Source organism: Paroedura picta, chromosome 6 (assembly GCF_049243985.1).
Source record: "Paroedura picta isolate Pp20150507F chromosome 6, Ppicta_v3.0, whole genome shotgun sequence".
NCBI lineage: Eukaryota > Metazoa > Chordata > Lepidosauria > Squamata > Gekkonidae > Paroedura > Paroedura picta.
The window spans coordinates 86718840-86739501 of NC_135374.1; the positions used below are offsets into that span (position 1 = coordinate 86718840).

Below are 20662 nucleotides of genomic sequence, written 5' to 3' on the forward strand. Positions count from 1 at the left end.
TAGCTTGGAATGGCCTGATGGGAAAATAGCAATCCTTTCAAAATGTGACACTATTTGTGGACTGGAGTGGTCCCCCACCTGCAATGATTCACAGGTTCTTGAACCTACTTGGACATCATAATCCATAAGAATGACATTGTCCATGGACCCTGTGCCCTGTCTCATTCTTGAAAGTCTAATGGAAACCTTTCAGTGATCTCCTTCTTGCTGTGAGGTCCCACTACCAACCATTTATGTAAGTATGAGCAAATGGGAAAGGGCTGCGGGATATTGAAGAAAATAATCCAACACAGCCTTAGCTCAGAATGGGGTCAAGATGAAGGTAATTCCAAATCAGCATCCAAGGGAAATTATGTAGCGCTGCTTGAGGTAGATTGTCAGCCACTACCTCAGGATCTTGAGAAAATACTGTTGACCTACATAAAGTAGCTAATTGACATGGCTTTCTAACATGTATGAGTTTTGTTGACTCTTTTTTATGGAGTTGCTTTCAAAATATATCTGAAGATAACATAAGCATTGCTTTGTATCTGGCAAGAAAAACACTGATGTTTTGCAAGCTGAGTATTTCTCTGAATAAAGCTTTTATCAGCAGCAACAGCCTCAAAATCTACTGCATGTTACAACAAATTCTTGAGGAACCTCCGCCAAATGGCAAAGCAGGTGAAGGCTTAATAGCCCATAGCAGAATTCCAGTACAGTTTAATGAAGGCAGCTTTGCCACATGCTTAAATCTCTCACAAGCACCAGCACGCCAAGAAAGGATAGCACCATCTTACAGGTGCTATGCAAAGATCACCATGTATATGCCCTGGAGCAATTGTACTGGGAAGACATAATTTGCAGACATGTAGCCTTAAAGCTGTCAGTTAAAAGCTGCCCACAGTGCAGGCTGTGGAAGAGAGGGAAATGGTACACTCAAGATAGCAAGTACTTTAGAAGGTACAGATGCAATGTCCACCAACATGCAGCACTTTGAAGATGCCACTGTTATATACATGATTCATCTACAACAGTAGTGCAAGATGAATGCCCGATGTACAATATGCATCCAACAGTCCCCTTCCTACAGCTACCAGCCATGTGGGGTTGAGGGAAGTGTCAAGTCACATGGAGGTTACTGGACAAGTAGTTCAAGTGGTTAGATATCCAAGATGAATTCGACTTGCTACATGAACAAACTCGCCTTTCATATGTTTTTATTGCTTCCAGCAGCCTTTTCTTGTAGGCATCAAGATCTACTGCTTGAGGATTAATCAGCGTCACACATTTCATATCATTGCTCACATGGGCAAAGGGGAAGACCTGCAGCATAAAGAACAAAGAAATTCAAAACCCTGCAATACTCAAACCCACACAAAAAGTCTGAACACTCACTCGAGTAAGGTATAAATAATCTAAACTACCAAGGTAAATCAAGGTTGACTCAACCTTCCATCCTTCCAAGGTTGGTAAAATGAGTACCCAGCTTGCTGGGAGGTAAACGGTAATGACTGGGGAAGGCACTGGCAAACCACCCCGTATTGAGTCTGCCAAGAAAACGCTGGAGGGCGTCACCCCAAGGGTCAGACATGACCCGGTGCTTGCACAGGGGATTCCTTTACCTATACCAAGGTAAATAAACTCTCATCACATCACACTTTAGTCATCATAGTTATAAAATATATCCTGGGTAATTTCAATGTCCACGCAGATTTGCCATCCCTCGGATTTGGCTCAGACCCGGTGTCAACTAGGCTTGTGCGCTTCGGCCACTGAAGTGGCCATTCAAGCCCGAAGTGGCCAGAACCCCGATGCATGCACCGCCTCTCCCCCCGTGCCACAGTACTGGCCCCTTTGGGCTTTAATGGCCACTTCAGCGGCCAAAGTGCACAAGCCTAGTGTCAACCATGGCTTTCTATTGGTTGCCGGCCCCACCCATAAGACTGGTCATACCCTCAACTTGATCTTTGGCGTGGGGGTAGAGGTAGATCTGGTCAACAGTAATCTGTTCAAGGTTCTGGTTCTAATTTTTAAGGCCATATGCGAGTTGGGACCCACATACCTGAGGGACTGCCTGCCGCCCTATGCTCCCAGCAGGGCTTTACGCTCTGCGGGTGAGAACCTACTAATCATTCCCGGCCCTAAGGAAGCGCACCTAGCCTGGACCAGAGCTAGGGCCTTTTCGCTCCTGGCTCCCATCTGGTGGAATGAGCTCCTGGGTGAGCTGCGGGCCCTGCGGGATTTGTCAGCTTTATGCTGGGCGTGCAAAATGGAGCTCTTCCATCAGGTTTATGGTTGAGGCTGGGGCCAGCGAACCAGGGACATCACCCCCCCCCCGGGAGTTAGGAAGTGTACATTGCACTCTTCCATTATCTTCGATGTTAGTATGGGGAGGGATGAGGGTTTTCTGCCATCACATTACTATCTCATAGTTTTAATGGGTTTGAATTGGGTTGAGATTATTGTTACCCGCCTCGAGCCTATAGGGAGAGGCGGGAAATAAATCGAATCATCATCATTATCATCAACATCATCATCACCATCATCTTATTCCATGGTCAGACCACCATGCACTGAAGGCCAGGGTGAGGGTACCACCCCTCCCTGGTTGGGTGACAGGTGTATTTTAGTCCACCTGTGGAGACTTATGGAATCCAAGGGATTCCTGAATGCTCTACAGGACCCTATGCCCTCTGGCGACTCAGTCACCTTGGTGGAGGACTGGTAATCCCACCTAACAGCTACTATTGACAAGATCACTCCTTGGTGTGCTCTTCACCTCCACCTCAAGCAGGCTCCATGGTATTCTCAGGAACGTCATGAGAGGAAGAGGGAAGTGAGATGGCTAGAGCAAGTGTGGCGGAAAACTCGTGATGAAGCGGCAAGAATATCCTATTGCACGCTTATGGAGGCATATGAGATGAGAAGAGGACAGGATCAGGAAGAGTGCCTCCCCTGCCTGGATGGGGTGCAGCTTATGACTGTGCCTGCGGCCAGAAATTTGGGGGTGATCTTTGATTCCTCCTTGTCCATGGAGGCTCAGATCATGAAGGTAACCCAAACAGCATTTTACCATCTGCGCCAAGCTAGGCTACTAGTGCCCTACCTGTCCCCTGAACACTTTTGGCCACAGTGATCGATGCAACAGTCAATTCCAGATTAGAGTTTTGTAACTTGTTCGGGTCCCTCCCGATATAGGCCCACTTAGAGCCCTGTAGAGGCATGACATTAGGCAACTGGGCAGGGGCACCTCTCCTGAGGATGACGGTGGATATTGGGGACCAGTGTGGCCTGGCATTATAGGCTGTGGTCAGAGTAGTGGGAGGGATATAGATTATTTTACCCGCCATCGAGGACTATTGTCATTCTTGTTTTATGGGGGTTCATTTTTTTATTGTAATCAGCCACGAGCCAGATTGATTTCAGGAGATATTCCCCACTTTTCTTTCCCACTGCAGACCCTTCTGAACCCAGAATTATTGATTCTTGGGGCTACAGGACCTAATTAGTAGATTTCTTTACAGCCTGCCTTTCTTAATGAGAATCAAGAACAATGATCCAGCGGAATCCATCCAATGACAGAGCATGTAATACTAGTGACCATCACCCTCAAGCAGTTTGCAAGCACTTAGTGGCTGCACAGTGACACCTACTGGCAAACAAGGGTGGAGATGACAAGAAACAGCTGAACACTCCTTTCTGTGTAAAGAGCAGCTTCTATTCAACTTTCGCATACAGTAATCATTTCACTAGGACTACCGCATATGCTTACACACATCAGGCAGAGCCAAAAGCTACTCACCATATTTAACAAATATGTTCAACAGCATCAAAAAGTATCTCACCCTTTAACAAAAGTTCAGCAGTCCCCATAAGATGTTTGCCTATTGGGCTTAATTAACCATTAATAAACCCTCAGCTGACTGGGATCACCCATGCGATGAAGGGAAATGTCACACAAACAACAGCACAGAAACAGTACTAAGAAAATATTGCCACTGTTAAAGAGATTTGGTGGACGTTTTGGACATATATGAGAATGGCCAGCCTTCAGATGTCGCCTTCTCCCAGAATTCCAACTGATCTCCAGAGTCCCTAAAGCAGGGGGACTCAAACTGTGGCCCTCAGATGTCCAGCAAAGTCTGGCGGGGGCTCATGGGAATTGTAGTCCATGGACATCTGGATGGCCACAGCTTGACTACCCCTGCTCTAGCGGAAATGGCAACTTTTGAGGGTTGACTCAGTGGCAACACATCTCCACAGAGCTCCCCTCAGGCCCCAAAGCTCTGTCCTCCCCAGGTACGACCTCCAAATTCTAGGAACTTCCCAAACTTAAGTTACTAACTCCCCTACACACCAAAAGCTAAACCCTATTGGCTAAACCCGGACAGAACGTAATATGTTCTCTGCCAGGAACAAGAAGCCAGTCATTTGCTACTCACATTCAAAATAGTTGCTCGTTTGAAATTTTCCAAGAAACAGCTTTAAAAAAATGTATACTTACGTCATCGAATACTTTGGAAACAACGTGCTTGTCTAGAATTGGAATGTATTTTGCTGTGCGAGGAACAGCTGTTGGAGCTAAGGCATCCATTATGGTGAGTCGCCTAGCAACCAAACCATGAGTCTTTAGCCACTGAACGGAAGAGTTATCTAGAGGGCTTTATAAAAAGAGAGTATGGTGTAATGAGAGACAAATAAGACATTCAAAAACTGGTTTCTTTTACTATAAATATATATATATATATATATACTTACTCGCTATCCTTCCTTTTCTCAGTCTTTTGAGTCTTCAGCTCTGCATGAGAGACATTTTGAAAATAAGAACGTTACATAGGTTTGCATGTTTGGGGCTTGTAATGCAGGGCAGTCACGAACATAGAATACTAGAGAGATGAGTCCCAGCAGGAATGGGACAAGAAAGAACCAACTGGCTTGTGTCAGGTCTAAGGAGGGTGAATGGCAGACGTGTAGATGGAAGCGTTGGGAAAGTTGGGCATGCGTTTAGAAGGCTCTGAAAGGGCCAAACTGGCAAAATCCAACCTGGCTATTGCCCAAACTAACAGTGTCCTTCTAAATAGAATTATACCCTCAGGCCAGAGACAGATTTAGTTACACCAATGCTGGGAAGGGACCAGTAAGCTTCTGGGGTGGGTGGATGAAGGCTGGGCCTTTGCTGAGCATCCTCAAGCAGTTCACCAAAACAGGTAAAACTAGAGACCACCAGTTCTAGTTCTGGCTGTTTCTGAGGGAACTGAAGCTTGCAGAACTATCCCAGGCTGTGATCCAGAAACTGGAGCTCCTCACTCACCAAAACCACCTTCAGGTGGGACCCCCCCACACAGAGAGAGACCTTTTTCACATAAGACAGTAGCTACTACACACAACTTGCCTCCAGTCCTTCCTATTAGTGGCCTTATGGGTGTCACCTGGAACACAATGTGAACACTCTCAACCATGGCTTCCCACTGCCAGCAGCCAGCCGCCACCACAACCACCCCCAGTTTGTGAGCAGTGACTGAGGGCTATTATTTGGAAGGAAAAGACAGGAGAGCAGCAGGTGCTGCTGTGGCTTCCATCCAATCAGGAACAAATGACTAATAGTAGGGTGGCAAAATCCAAGGGCCCAGGATAGAGAATGGGGAGGAAGAACCATCTAATCTTCAATGAGCTGCTCTTCTCTTCAGGCTGGCAAGCAAGCTGAGGGTGAAGGAAAAGTCAGGGGCTTTCACCTGAAATGGGAGGAATGAGAGAGGGCTAGTTTTGCCCTTAGCCACTGTTTGGACACTGGCAAGGAAGCAACTGGCCAATGACAATGCAGTGCAGCACACAAGGCTGTCACCAATGCCTAGCATAGACAGCAAAGCAGAGAAGCCCTGTTTACAACTTGGAGCAAGAGGATAAGCATCAGCACTGCTGGCTGTTACTTCAGGAGTGTGAGCAACCAGGTGGCAACCAGGGACTGCCACCTGTAAAGAAAGAGAGTGACAGGGTCTGCTATGGACCCTGCGCAGTGCCTGCTTATCACTCTGCAAAGAGAGAGCAGCCCACACATGCTTGAACAACAGGCAGGAAAGAGGATCCATGCCTCTCAGGACCCTACCCACTCTCCCTAGCATGATAACAAGGAGAGAATGGAGACTCTGGGCTCCTGGTCCTCCAGAAAGATCCAATACTTGCTGGTGCCTGCTTGCTGGAAGGCAAGCAGAAATCAGGTTGGTGGCCTCTCCTTTCTCCAGCAGAAGCCTTCCTGCGGTAGTATGCCCTTAGTAACTGCCCAAAGATGCTGACTCCCAGCATCAGCCCTGCACCTGCCTTTTAGAATGGTGTGTCCATCAAGCCTTTTGATGCATTTGCATGAAGAACACACTACATGTATGTAGGTCTCCTGCACACTGAAGCACCTTGAACCTCTGCCAATTGGCAAGTACAGACATGGCCTCATACTCTTAAGTAATGAAACATGAATTGTATTCAACTTCTCCAGGACACGAAAGTAAGGCCACAGTCCTCACTACAGCATAGACAATATTTTGTTTCCTTGGGGGTACAGAATGAAGTCCAGAATACAATACAATAAACCATTCTGAAGCATGATAGAAGGCAAAGTAGACCAGAAGAGGACCACGTTGGCTGAAGAAACAAAGGGTTTGACCAGCACAAATAAAAAGCAGAACACTTGCATTTGAAGAAATTCCTTCACTACCTTTTCTTTCAGGAGATGGCCTTCCATTTGGACTACGTTCAAAAGGCTTTGTTGCATAGCGCAGAGTTCTGAGCATACTGCTCCTGGTTTGCTCTGTGGAAAGATATTCACAGAGAAAAAGGAAAACCTCTTAGAGTTTATGCTTATAGCTATTCAGGCAGGAGCTAGCCTAGACAAGTCCTCAGGCTCCATAAATTGTTTTCTGCCTTTTCCAATCACACAACACTTCAAAAAAAGCCAAGGTGGACCTTCTGCAAGTACCTTAGCTACTCCACAGAAAATCTGGTAGAATAACTTTTAAAAACTAAAGGCAGGCCCAGAATCATGCCCAGGTTTGGAATTTGCCATCAGCTCAGAAGCCAGATGTGGAACACCGCCACCATCAGAACCATTTCCTACCTAGAAAATTGGGAAAAGGAGACTACGCCAGTTCCTTCCAGGCTTAAAAGTACTTGATTGTCCCTCATTAACTTCCTTCAGACCTGCTGGATATACTACATAATACTTTTAATCTACAATAAACATGTCTAGAGATTTTCCTCTAAATTATGAAGACCAGGGCTAACAATTCACATAAACCCACACAGTGATTTTCTCTTTAAAAGCTCCAGAATGGGGAAACAAGATGACGCCTCTGTACCTCCTGCCACCACTTCAGCTTTCCTTTCCTCCTTCCTGGGATCAACAGGACTCTATTTTTGCCTCACAGAAGGCAGGACAGGGAGAAGGCAAACAAACCACTGGAGGAACAGGGCAGGAGATGTAATAACTGTTTCCCTATGTGATGCTTTGGAATTGTTGAAATGATCATGCAGACTGGGATCTAACAATTATAACATGTACAGTGAACCACCTTCATTTTTTTAAAGAAAATAAATGTCTTAAGAAAAACTGACAAAAATTAAACACACGTTTAAAAAAAAAAGACTACAAGCAATCCTAGCATATCTTTAAAATATATGGACAATGTTCCTTTTTGGAGTTTAAACTGAACTCTTTCTGTGTCCATGTATTCTCTTTTAAATGCTGTTTGTCACAAATGTACACAAAATTGTATCATTTTTCTGGTAGGAATACCACCAAGCACACTGTGGTGTGGAGGAAAGTGAAAAGCCTAAATATTTTTTTAAAAATCGAAATTAAACATCGTATTTCCAAACTTCCTCTTCAGTCTAGACGTGGCCCTGTGACAGTCATGAGCCAAATCTCACTTCCAATGTAATTATATCTAATCCTTCAGTATCCAAAAGATCTTGGGATATGTCTTCATTGTTATATCCTGATGTGGGTTCCATTGTTGAAATGTGACCGAATCACAACAAAGCATCTATACAGTATAAGATCTTAACTCCGAAACAGGTGTCCAGCTATTTTAGTTTTTGAAGCCCCAAAGAGGAATTACCATTTTTATGTCAAAACCATCCCCAGGATATAGCCCACTGAAGTACAAAACAAAGCTGCCAAACCTTGAGAAAAATCAAACATGAGCCTTCTTTGGTACTTGGCATATATCCTAATACGGAGGGGAAAATTGTAAGGTCTAAACAGGCTTAACTGGTTATATAGTTGGTTGGGATATAACTAATTCTCCTGACAACATCTGTGACATTTATCCACAAGTTCAAAAATAATGATTTCACATGATTTCCGGAAAATACAGGTTTGGTTTTTTTAAGTTCACCTACTTCCATTTTTAGAATCACATATTGCTTTTTTCAAAAGAATCTAATTTTCAATTTTAAGTGAGAATCATTTAGGCAGTATATTCTGATGAAAACTCCTAATGTACCATAGGTTTTAGTTTTCCTGTGTATCTCCTTCCTTTTTACTTTTACTTCAGGCAGAAAGTAACACATGAACTGTCCTATACTTCTCTCTTCAGCCACCTAATACATTCCTAGTCAAAAGGTGGCTAAGGGAGAAATGGCATTCAAAAAAGTACAAAGCAGCCCATTTTATTACTTTCTGCCTACAAGTGAGGGGAACAACCTAACACACACACACCATCATTGGCTGTTCCCATTGGCTGCAGAGGAAAAGACACGCAGTAATGGGTTTAAACTACAAGTACAACGATATAGGCTAGATATCAGGAAAAAGTTTTTCACAGTCAGAGTAGTTCAGCAGTGGAATAGGCTGCCAAAGGAGGTGGTGAGTTCCCCCTCACTGGCAGTCTTCAAGCAAAGGTTGGATACACACTTTTCTTGGATGCTTTAGGATGCTTTGGGCTGATCCTGTGTTGAGCAGGGGGTTGGACTAGATGGCCTGTATGGCCCCTTCCAACTCTATGATTCTATGATTCATCACCATCACCACCACCCACCCACCAGTTAGGAGGTACAGAGAACCTGCCTAAACAAGTCTCCTTCTCCCAGGGAGAGGTAAAGCCAACTGTGCAGCATAGCCACCATAAGAAACGGTCAATGTGATTGAAAGCTGATGAACAGTACATATGCAAATGTCCACCTAATCAGAATACCTCAAGCTTACCTTGACTTGGAATATTTTAATTTTGCTGACAGAAGATGGATTCCATATAACATTGTGCCTGCCATAGCTGTGTTGAAATGAAGGCAGCGTGGGATTGCATGACAGCAGTGCTTGGTTGACTGCACTTAATATATAGCAGAGATGTGACAAGCTTTACTGAGCAATCTGCACAGTCGGTTTTACCTGCATATAATGCTTTCTTCTTTCTGTCTGGACTCTCAGAGCGGGCCTGACGTCCGTCTGCACCAGGCTGTGGAGAAGCTGATGCTGGCTCTTCAGAGGCACAAAATGGCCTCCCTGGAGGTGGGGGAGTCAGTCTTTCAACTGGTGTGCTTACTGTGGATGCAGTAAAGGCCTGCCTGCGACGTCTGTTTAAGAAGCAGACATATCACTAGCTGTGCCAAGAAGGGTGATTTATGAAATAATGCACTTTTAATACATTTTGTTTGTGGCATGGGAGTGGTGGAAAAGCTGATTGTGTGAACTTGATGCTCGATGATCAAAAAGATTCCTGGAAAAACTACACAGTACAGAAATGTATCTACTTAGAAGAACTCAGGTAAGTCAACAACCATGAATATGGAGTATAAGGAGTCAAATACTGGGAGCTGCTTACAGTCACTTGTTTCTCCAAGTGCAAGCTGGGTGTTTTGTGAATGGGATACTGCACGTGGAGAAGACAACAAAGCAGCAATACACGTGATGGTCCCATTTGTAATGGCCACTTTGCACATGTGGTTCTCTCCTTACAGCAAATTAGTCCTCTGAGTAATGCACCATAAACAGGCCTCTGCACATTATTATTCAAGCCATATTTCAAGCATGGAAAATGGCAGCTTGTAGTCCCAGGGGATGAATCAGGTCATAGGCAGAGAATCATTATAAGCAAAACTAAGAAAACTTTGAGGCCAGATGGGTAAATTATTCAACTTTTAAGAAGAGTAGGAAAAAAATGAAAAACTTCTTAACATTTTTCAAACACACATTATATTTGTCTAATCTCTACTAACCTTTATCAAAAGAACCTCCAAATAAATGTCAGAGAAGTAGGCATAGGTTATAATTGTTTTACATCAAGAGAAAGTTTTTATGTTTTGAAAAACATTCCTACCTGGGAAAATACCTCTTATTGTAACTTTTACCTTCTAATACGCAAAGACAAAACATGTAAGAAGGAGGCCAAAGGGGGATATAAGAGGTAAAGGCAATAAAAGCACATACTTATGTTCCCAATCTTTTGCGCCATTAATCCAATCCATCAATATGTCGTCCGTATAGAATGCTTTTATTTTCTTCAGTTCTTTTTCCCCTTGTTCGATCTCTTTCTTAAGAAGATATATATCCTCAGACTGAAAGAGACATGGGTTATTGTCTTTTATTAAAATATATTTTATTACTGAACTAAACCACTGCTGAACATAATAATAAATTGACCCAATAATTCCAAATGGAAAAAAATGTTATATTATGACCACGTGAAATTAATATCTTGGAACACTGTCCATGCATCCTTGCTTCTATATTTACTCTCTATTTCTTCTCGCATTTCTTTTCTAGCATTCATTAAATTTCACTTCTAGCCCTTTCTGTTTTGTACATTTCAGCTCTCCCTATATTTTAAGACTAATTTTAAACAAGTTAAAGCTTTACAAGTATCCCAGAGTAGACTTATGGTTGAAAAGTTATATTGTGTTATCTTTCCAAAACCTGCGGATTTGACAGTACATCTTTGATGGAGTTAAATTTTCCTACAAATTATTGTATTCCGAAGAATCATTGCTACATTACTCTTCATTTTATGGTCCTACTTCTACTACAGAGATCATAGCATCTTGGAATATTTCATTAAAATCTATTTTTGCTATCATTAATGGGCTCTACACAAATACATAAATAAAAAGCAATACATGAATGTAATGAAACCATAAACTAGTTATCTCAGTACAGCATACCCCTCCCATCAGTAGTTGGTACATTTGACAGTTTCATAAGAAACTTTCACATGACCTCAATATAAAGTTTTTATGAGTTTTCTTTTCTTTTCTGGTTTCCAAAACTTGCCTCAAAAGGTTTAGGAGCATCAGGGTCCATCAAACAAATATGATAGTAATGAAACCGTCCACCTGTTTCACTGGCCAACTGATGTAAAAATTTATTGGCTCCAGTATCATCACAGTTGAAGGAAATGGTGTGAATGGGGATTTTCCGCTGAAGCTTGAGCTGGGCTAAAATGATTTGGGGAGGCTGCAGAAAAAGTGAAAAGAATTGAATTCAAAGGTAGTCTGTAAGGGGCCTTATAGGTCATTGTTCAACCAGTTGCTTAATACAGTAAATCTGAAGCATGTTTGACAGATGTTACCCAGCCTCTCTTTGAAACTGCACCTCTTTAAGCAAAGGATAAAGAGGGAGGAAAACTATGAAAGCTTTTATCAATTTCCACCATAACTATCAGTGCTCCCAAAAGAAATATGACAAACTTCTCAATGAGAAGAACTGCATCTTAGGAACTGACAGCCTTGTGCAGATGTATTTAATGTTTTTCCTGTCAGGCACCTCCAGTCCAACAGCCCAGGTACTTGAGATGCTTCAATAAACCAATCCCAGCTGTTCTATGTAGCAGATACAATCTGAAACAACCATGCAGTATGCAGAGCTCACTTCTGATACTATCTGTGGTAGCTCACTGGTGGGGGAGAATACCCCACAATTTCCAGGATGCTTTCCGGAATATTTACTATACAACTAAGTACATAACAATAAGTAGAGCAAACCAACAGCAAGACAAAACTAAGATGATCCTGACTGAAATGTAGAGATGAACTATACTACTCTGTAGTAGAACACCTTTTTCACATCTATAATATGGATTCTAAGTACAATCCATGGCAAAACTAATTTTAAAGGATCTCGGGTAGAAGGCTTGGGCTAAGATTGCGAGCCACTGGCAATCAGAATTCTGGGATGGATAGACTGTAGTAAGGCAACCTCCTTTATGTTAATTTACTAAAGATCCAGTCTGAAAACACTGCTCTATAAAAGATTCTTCAAATCTCCATCTTCTATTTATTAAACCCACTGTTTTAAACTCAAAGAACTTACAAATGTGCATATTAATAAGTTGATTTTTCAGGAAAATGATAAACCAGGGGTAACCAACCTGGTGCCCATCAGTGCAATGGCACCTGCCACCTTTTCTGGTGCGTGCCAAGGATTTTATCAAGTGAGTTGGTACAGTTGTGACTCTTACCCAGCTCATGTAAATGGGATAGCCAGGTCAGATGCCTGAAAAATGAAGATAGGTACTGGAAGATACTAGCCAGCTTGCTGTAGTGGTTAAGAGCAGCAGCTTTTAATCTGGCAAGCCAGGTTTGATTCCCCACTCCTACACATACAGCCAGTTGGGCAAGCCGCTGCTCTGATAGTGCTGATCTCACAGAGCTCTGTCAGCTTCACCTACCTTACAGGGTATCTGTTGGGGGGAGAGGAAGACAAGGTCATTGTAAGCTACTTTGATACTCCTTTGAATAGTGAAAGCAGGGTATAAAAACGAACTCTTCTTCTAGCTCAATATGTACGTTTTTTTTGCATATGCAAGAAAGTATTTTAAAACACTTGGTTCATTTTAAAAGCCATCCTGTTAAACACAGCTTCCGCTTAAAATGTAAAAGTGTTAGTATTAGAGTTATGCATGACCTCCCTAATATTTTTTAGCCATTCTATAGTTATTCCCCCATCCTGTGTTAGAATTCCAAAGGTGTCCACAGGCTCAAAATAGTTGGAGACCTCTGTTATAAACTGCAATCTTCCAAGATAATATTAGCAGTGCAAGTTTGGTAATAATATGATAGTGAGATCATTGCTGACCACATACTGTTGTAAGCTTTGTGCACCAACATCAACATTTACAATCCTTCAATGACATATGGAACAAAAAACCCAACAATGACAGGTATAAGTCAACAATTAATGTTCCACCACCTGTTTATACCATTAAGACTATCTGGCAAATTCCTGCAACTTGCACATTCCTGCAATTTATTGTATTACACATTAAAACCAGGAACATTTTCATTCCCCATATTCATTTCCCACTATCTGCACAATAAATGTAATATTCTTCCAAACGAAGGGCAGCTCTTCAAAAGATATTTTGAATATATCCTGGAGGGCTGAACCTTACTCAACCCTCACTCCCATCTATTCTGAACATTTGGGAAAGACAACGAACTCTGAAGCTTCTATGGCAAATTTTCTAAACTTAAGATGGAAATGCAGATCTCTTCATATGACTGAAGTAGAAGCTGCATGTTTAATTTCCTTTCTCCTCATCTGTATTGGGAAATAAAGGCATTCTATGCTTTACTTCCCTGGCTGTGTATCATAGGCAGCCTCTTATGGATAACAGGAAAATACTGAATGTCATGACATCACAACAGACAGTAGGTTCTCTTACATGTTAAGGAGGTGGAGCCAATACATGCAGCTACTGTCTTCAGCAAAACCTCTGAGTTTGATTTATTGTCTAATTCTGGCCTGGAAGCTCCTGCCACAATACCATCATCTCTTCCCATCTTAAATTCTGTTGTATTTATGACTTCTACTATCAGACTACCTACCTACTTCACTCCCCCAACAGACACCCACCTTCAAGCCTTGTCTTGTCTTACCAATCCACAAAGTCACCTGCTCTTCCTTTCACTGATGCGCTCTAAAACTTTCATCATTGATCAGTTTTGTCCCTTAGTATCCTCCTCTTACCCTGACTGAATGGCCCAGAGTACCCCCATCAGAACTCAGAAGCTAAGCAGCACTATCCATGATTAGTATCTGGATGGGAGACCACCGACAAATACCAGAGTCAGTAAGCAGAGGCAAGCAATGGTAAATCACCTCTAAATATCTTGATTTGCCTTGAAAACCCTACATGGTTCACCATATCAGCTATGACTTGATGGCATTTTCCATCACCATCTTCCCCTCAAACATTGCTACTTTCCCCCACAGTGTTTACACTGCTGCTTACAGTTCATCCAAGAATCCTGTTCCATTTCTCCCACACACAGACAGACACACAAACACACACAATTTGGGGGGACCTACTACTCTGAGGCTTGAAAGGTCATGCTTCTTCTGAAGTCTCCATTATTACAACCTTGTTGCTGGGACAAAAGATGTAGAGAGGCTGGTGTCTTCTTGTGACTGCTGGCTTAGCCTCACTTTAGTCATCCCTCCCCTCCAGAGACTTGTCACACAGCCAGTGTTACATCATCATACTGTCTTGACACAGTGTGTTTCTTTCATAGATACCTGATCAGGTCTCCCATCGGTAAGAAGATAAATGGCTTTAGTTTTACTGTCATCAAAGGCAATCTGAAGTGCTTTCAGTGTATTTGTAGAACTTCCAACCTAATCAGTCAAAGGGAAAATACAGAGGAATGAAAACATTAATGGTGTTACATGTGTGGAATATCTTCCATCATTGGTTTATCAAGTGTGCTAGTGAGACTGATTCTACTAATTATAAAACTCTGCCTTGATATGATGTACATTAAATCCTGGTCAATTTTTCCAGTACACATCTGATAACCTGCATTTTGACATTCAACTGTTACTTTAAAAATATGTAACCTTGATACAGATAAGCCTTGTAAGTATAAACAGAACGATGTTACTCAGAAGTGTTTCTGTGGATAGAAATAGGGCAAAGTAGATTCTGAAATACATCACCTGTGTGGATTGAACAATCTTGGGCATTTGATTACAATGAAAGCCACTTCAGAGACCACTATGCCACACAGCTAGGTTGTGCATGTTTCCCAACATTTTCTGCTCCTCTGCAACTAACTCATGTACACAATATAGGTTTTGCATCTTCCTTGTGAAAACATGGGCATCCCAGGTGGGTGGGAAGGATGCAGAGGCTACATTGGGTGTGAGCTTGTTGCAGGGAAACAGTAAATGTTGGGGAACCTCCGTTTCCTGTTCCTATGTAGACAGGTGACACCTGAAACTGATCAGCCACAGAAAGAGAAAATGTGAAATGTAAACTCTTGCTTCAGGAACTCTTCCTAAGTAATGTCTGCATTTCTAATCAGGGTATTTTCACATACAAAATCCTAGGAGAAAAGACTAAACAAAGTGAGCAGATTTAGAAAAGAGGAACACCTAATAGCACTTTTGAAATACTTCAAGAACTATCACATAGAAGGGTAAGAATAGGTACAACCCCTTTTGCAATAAATATGTACAAATACAGGCAGCCAATCAATACGTATAAATACAGGGTGCTTAAATAAATTAGCTTATCTGCATTTTCTTGAAGTTATTGCTGTATTTACCTGCAGCTCTTTTACCCATAACAAAGCATCCTCCAAATTACACTCATTAACATCAGCAAGTTTCTCTTTCCAAGCTATTGCTTCAGCATCAAATTTAACAAGGTTAAATTGAGTTTTGTTTTGTAGTTGATCCTGCAAGAAACAGTCTGCTGAATTCTTCATATAAGCACACATCAAAACTTGGCTATATTTGAAAATCAAATATTTGAAGTTATATTAAAAAATTATTTCTAATTCTGCTTCACAAACTGTTGTAAATAGAGGGTACATCTCTTCAACTGTCATAAACCAGCTCCAAATCTGGAGAAACCATCAATGTTTTATCAGTAAAATATAAGCATTCACTTTGTTTCACAACTGCAGAGACTAAAATAGTAATCGTCACTCACCTGGATAAGCTGAACTATTTTCTCCTTCACAACTGGCAGCTTATTTTTCATCGAGTGAGACGTATCAATGAGAATATAAATGTGATCTTCAACGACATCCCCAAAGAGTGCCCTGCTCCCTTTTTGCAGCGCATGAAGTCTGTAGAAAAACGTTTCATGTGAAATGAAAGGCATAAAAAATTGTGTGAAATGAAGTTTTCCTTTTAAAAGCCTCTCCCTAATCCATGATTTGGGTCAAATATACCCAGTTAAGTCATTTTTTTTTATTGAGATGTATTTAATACAAGCAAAAATGTAAGTGTATTCAATGGTAATCATAGTAGATGGGTACAATTCTGCATGTGTGGTTTTGTAGGGAATTATCTCCTCTTGTTAATTCCTCTGAAATTTCACAGAATCTTGATAACTTTTTTCATGCATTTTCCCTTTTGGCAAGAGACCTCCTGCAGGTCAGATTTAAAAAAATAAATAATACTTGAACAACCGACACCGCAACACAAATTAGTTATTGTATTTTTACAATGCAATTTATAACCCTATAAAGGCATAGAGGAGTTAGTGGCACATTTGAAAGGCTGCTAGATCATTTTGCTTAGACAGGCATTAGTGGTGCCTTTTATTATATCTAGAACTACTGACTCTCTTTTTATTCCTTCATATTTTTATCTAGCTGATGTTTGTATACAACCTTGTGGTGTATATGGCATAATAAATATATATTGTCCCTGTGGTCCACACAAAACAAGAGAAGAACAGCAATATATTTTAAATAAACAGATACGAAGAAATTAGTTTAGGAAAGACTTCAGCAGAAAGTAAGCTAACCTGCTTTCCATTTGATTGAGAGCATTCTTCATTCTATCTTCATACTGCAAATACTTTCCAGCATCAAGATGTACATGGGCTACAGTCCCATCATCCAAGTGCATATGTACAAACTTGTCACAGTATTTTGCATGGACTGTTTTCTTGTTAGTCTCCTACAGGAGCAAAAACTTGTGGTGCTGATTTTACACATAAACAAAACCAAAAGGGATTATAATGTGTACAAACTGAAAGAAAAAATACCAGAAAAGAACCACATTGTATGACTGTAAGGGACAGGATGCATCAGCCAATAAAGGAAATCCTTAGAACAGTTTTGTAAACTCAGAATATTACCGGGACAGACAAGTTCACATGTACTAAAAACATATGCAAACACAGTGTCTAACAAAGCATACGTGAGTATTAATTGACATATGCTAAATGCACCTCCACAGAAAATCCATCCTAAATTAGGGTTGCCATCTCCAGGTTGGAATATACCTGGAGTAGAGGCTGAGGAGGGCAGAGTTTTTGAAATAGGAGGGACTTCAATAGGCTATAATACCTTCCACCAAAGTGGCCATTTCCTACAGGTGAACTGATCTGTGTTGCCTGGAGACCAGTTGCTATCCCAGGAGAGGTCCAGTCACCACTTGAAGTTTGGCAACCTTAATCCTAAATCCATCAAAAGGATGGCCAGGCAGACAGCCATCTTGCATACTGTTCTTTTTCAAAAAGTATCTTCATTATTAGAACACAGAATGGAAGGTAATCAAATTAATTTCCAAGTGGTAAATTCCCAGACAATAAACAAAATACCCTGCATGAAGTTCTGGCTATCTCCCATAAACTCTTAACACTTAAATCTCAATTAATTAATAAGGAATTAATTAATATCAAGTACTAAGAAATTTCTTTATTAGTTAGCATGTCCTGTCCATTACTGTCATACAGAATGGAGCTCCTTAGTATTTTTTATTGTCAAATTTACACATTATATGTCCTTCCTGAGGCACAGTTCCACCAGTTTATAATGGTCTCTATATGCAACCACCAATGCAGAAATAACCCCAGAAAACTTCCCACATTCCACAAGTATTTAAGACCAACAGTTTAACTGAAGTATCCATGCAGTATCTGAAGAAGCGTGCTTGCACATGAAAACTTATATGTTGAATAAAACGCAGGATATATTGGTACCAAAGTATATTTGGTTAAGCCAAGTCCCTGTCTACTTTCAAACGATTTTAAGATGGTAGGTCAGCATTGCCTGATACTCTGATGCACATACACAGAAAAATGTCTTGCTGAACAAGTCAAAACTGGCTGAGGCAAACCAAGAACTTCTGCAATAATATCAAAATGGTGTCTGTCGAAATAACAAACAAACAAAAACTCCTACTATATAACCACCAGCACCCGTATTACAACATATAGTCAACAGAAAAGTCAGACAGCTTCCCTGCCCTTCCCCCGCACAAAAACTAAGCCACTTACGGCATCAGTCTGCAAATATTCATTCTCTGGTTTGGTTTTTATGTCAACAATCCCATCTGCATGACGAAAGGTGTAACTACCAAATGCTTTAGTTATCATCAGGTTCTGGGCCTTCAAACCATTCTGCTGAAGCCACTTCTTGGAACTGGCCGTATCCTGGACATCATTTGCTGAATAGTCAGTTTTGGTCACTGGGGTAAAAACATGACTGAATGAGCATTTGATGATTTAAAGTTTAAAATAAACACACCATTCTAGCAACCCAGTTATTATTGACTTGCATCAAGTCTTTCACCCCAACGAAGATTCAAAGCAGGTTACTTCACTCTCTCTTTCATCTCATCCTCACAACAATTCTGAGAGTGAGCTAGGTGGGTGGGTGAGTGAGTGAGTGAGTGAGTGAGTGAGTGAATGACTGCCCCCCAGGACTGCAGGACTGGTACCCATATACAATTCTAACAATATGGACAACAGTAGATGAAGATGATTAATTAAGATGGTGAACATTGGATGATTAACCCCTGGAACAAGGGGGTAGGCTGCAGAAGTTGAAGCAGGCTTGTGCCACATGGCCAATAAAGCTTGGCTCCTGGAGTCCTCTCCAGTGCTGCTCTCCTGCCTGCTTCTTAGTGCAGCAGACTACAGGCCAAGGGCTTGGGGAGATATGAACAATAGTACATAGCACAGCCTCATTCTTCAGGCCAACCACTGGGAGATGACATCATTTTAAAAGGATTTTGAAGTTCCATGAGGGTCCAATTCTGGTGGGGCCTGTAACTCGGCAGGCTGAGGCATTCTCCCCCTCCCGCCCACTTCACATCTTTTCAAGTGTCAAAATGCTCCCATCTGCAGGCACTTCTGCACTTGGAATGGGACAGGGTGGGGAGGAGACTACTTTATCCTGTCACACTGCACTGGGTACGGTACTCAAAGAATTTTTATATCACTTTAAAATGGCATCAGCGTCCACAGGTTGGACGCTGTGGCATCAGCGTCCACAGGCTGGACGCAGTGTAGGCACTGTTGCATCTAATTTGGTTCTTACAGTTTGTACTTGACAAATGGCATGCCTACCAACAATAGGAGAAGATGAATAATTGGGAAATCCCCAAATGTGATATGAATTCAGAACTGGCTACATTAACTATTCATTAAATGCGACTGTCGCAGTTTGTCTATGTTCGTTGTTATTAACTTTTTTACAACGCTATCAGAAATTGTGTTTTTTTTAAAGCATACCTTTAGGTGACTCAGACTCCGCAAACTCTGCCAAAATTTTCTGAACTTGTAGCTGTGTGTTCCTGGCTTCCTCCAATTCCTTCCAAATCAAGAACACGTCTTCTCTGACACCTGCTCCTGTTTTTAGAGTACATGTGAGATGTACAGAAATGGAAGCAAGATTCACGACACACTGACTGTCGGAGTTCCTCTGGTCGGTTGGCTTGCTTGTTTTTCGGGTTCCCTGAGTAATCATCAAGTAGCTCTGAGCAATGGCCATAGATTGCCCCTGAATTTATCCAGGAGCAAATGCATGCAAGATAACACAAGCATGGCTTTGAAAGTATTGGACAGCAAAATGAAATACTTCTGTATTTCCTGAAAGTATTTGTTTTTAGTCTTTTTCTGTATTGTACCCAGAGTCCATAAAATAGCAGCATTCAGCATATTATTGTTAGTGAAACATGGAATCCTATATAAAACCACTTGCCAACATTCTGGCGTGCTGTTATATGACCAAGAAGCAGAATAGACCTGGAGGCATGATGGATGCTCAATGGCTATAAGTCACCAAAGGAAGGAAGTGGGGAGCCTCATGTCTCAGAGTGCAAATATTGACTTGACACATCTATGAGGCAAAAAAAGTGCATGGAGGGTCCATGTTACAGTGAGTGGACAGGGGATGGCCTGACCGTCACCAATACAAGATCCCACAGAGAAGTGTTGTGCACACAGAAATGCCTCTCCACCTATGCCCCCCAAACAGCTTTACACTCCTCAACCACCAACAAACTGGCAATCCCTGGCCCCAGGAAAGCTTGTCTATCAATGACTAGAGCTAGGGCATTCTCAGTCTTGTCCCCACCTGGTGGAACAAGCTCCCAGAGGATATTAGGACCGTGTCGGAACTAAAACAATTCCTCGGAGCCTGTAAAAAGGATCTCGTCCACCAGGCATTTGGTCAAGACAGTTAAGTAAGACTCCAACCATCAGCCAAAAGCCCCATAAACTGCACAAAACAGAGCAGGCAAACCAAACTGTTATTTACTGGGTACTGTTATTACACTGTTGATACAAGTTTTTAACTGTTAAATAAGTTTTTTATATTTTTTATATTTGTATGTTTCACTCTACTGTGTTGTTATGAAGGTTATAATGTAAACCACCCTGAGCCAAAAGGGAAGGTGGGATATAATTAATGACATCCAAATGAAACGCCAACCCAGTTTGGTGTA

The 20662-nt window shown here is 41.7% G+C and overlaps 1 protein-coding gene across 5 annotated transcripts in view; it reads right to left on the bottom strand.

Annotated features, from left to right (window-relative positions):
- Positions 1-20662, bottom strand: part of VWA3B (von Willebrand factor A domain containing 3B) — a 76932-nt gene that overhangs the window by 18842 nt on the left and 37428 nt on the right. For all 5 annotated transcript variants that reach the window (XM_077343450.1, XM_077343449.1, XM_077343446.1 and 2 more), the window contains 13 exons: positions 19449-19565; positions 18210-18400; positions 16731-16885; positions 15906-16044; positions 15517-15648; positions 14486-14584; positions 11240-11422; positions 10400-10527; positions 9362-9546; positions 6689-6781; positions 4741-4780; positions 4487-4643; positions 1187-1305 (listed from right to left, as the gene is read on the bottom strand). In XM_077343450.1, the coding sequence (XP_077199565.1) occupies positions 1187-1305; positions 4487-4643; positions 4741-4780; positions 6689-6781; positions 9362-9546; positions 10400-10527; positions 11240-11422; positions 14486-14584; positions 15517-15648; positions 15906-16044; positions 16731-16885; positions 18210-18400; positions 19449-19565 (1738 nt within the window). The remainder of the gene's footprint in view (positions 1-1186; positions 1306-4486; positions 4644-4740; positions 4781-6688; positions 6782-9361; positions 9547-10399; positions 10528-11239; positions 11423-14485; positions 14585-15516; positions 15649-15905; positions 16045-16730; positions 16886-18209; positions 18401-19448; positions 19566-20662) is intronic.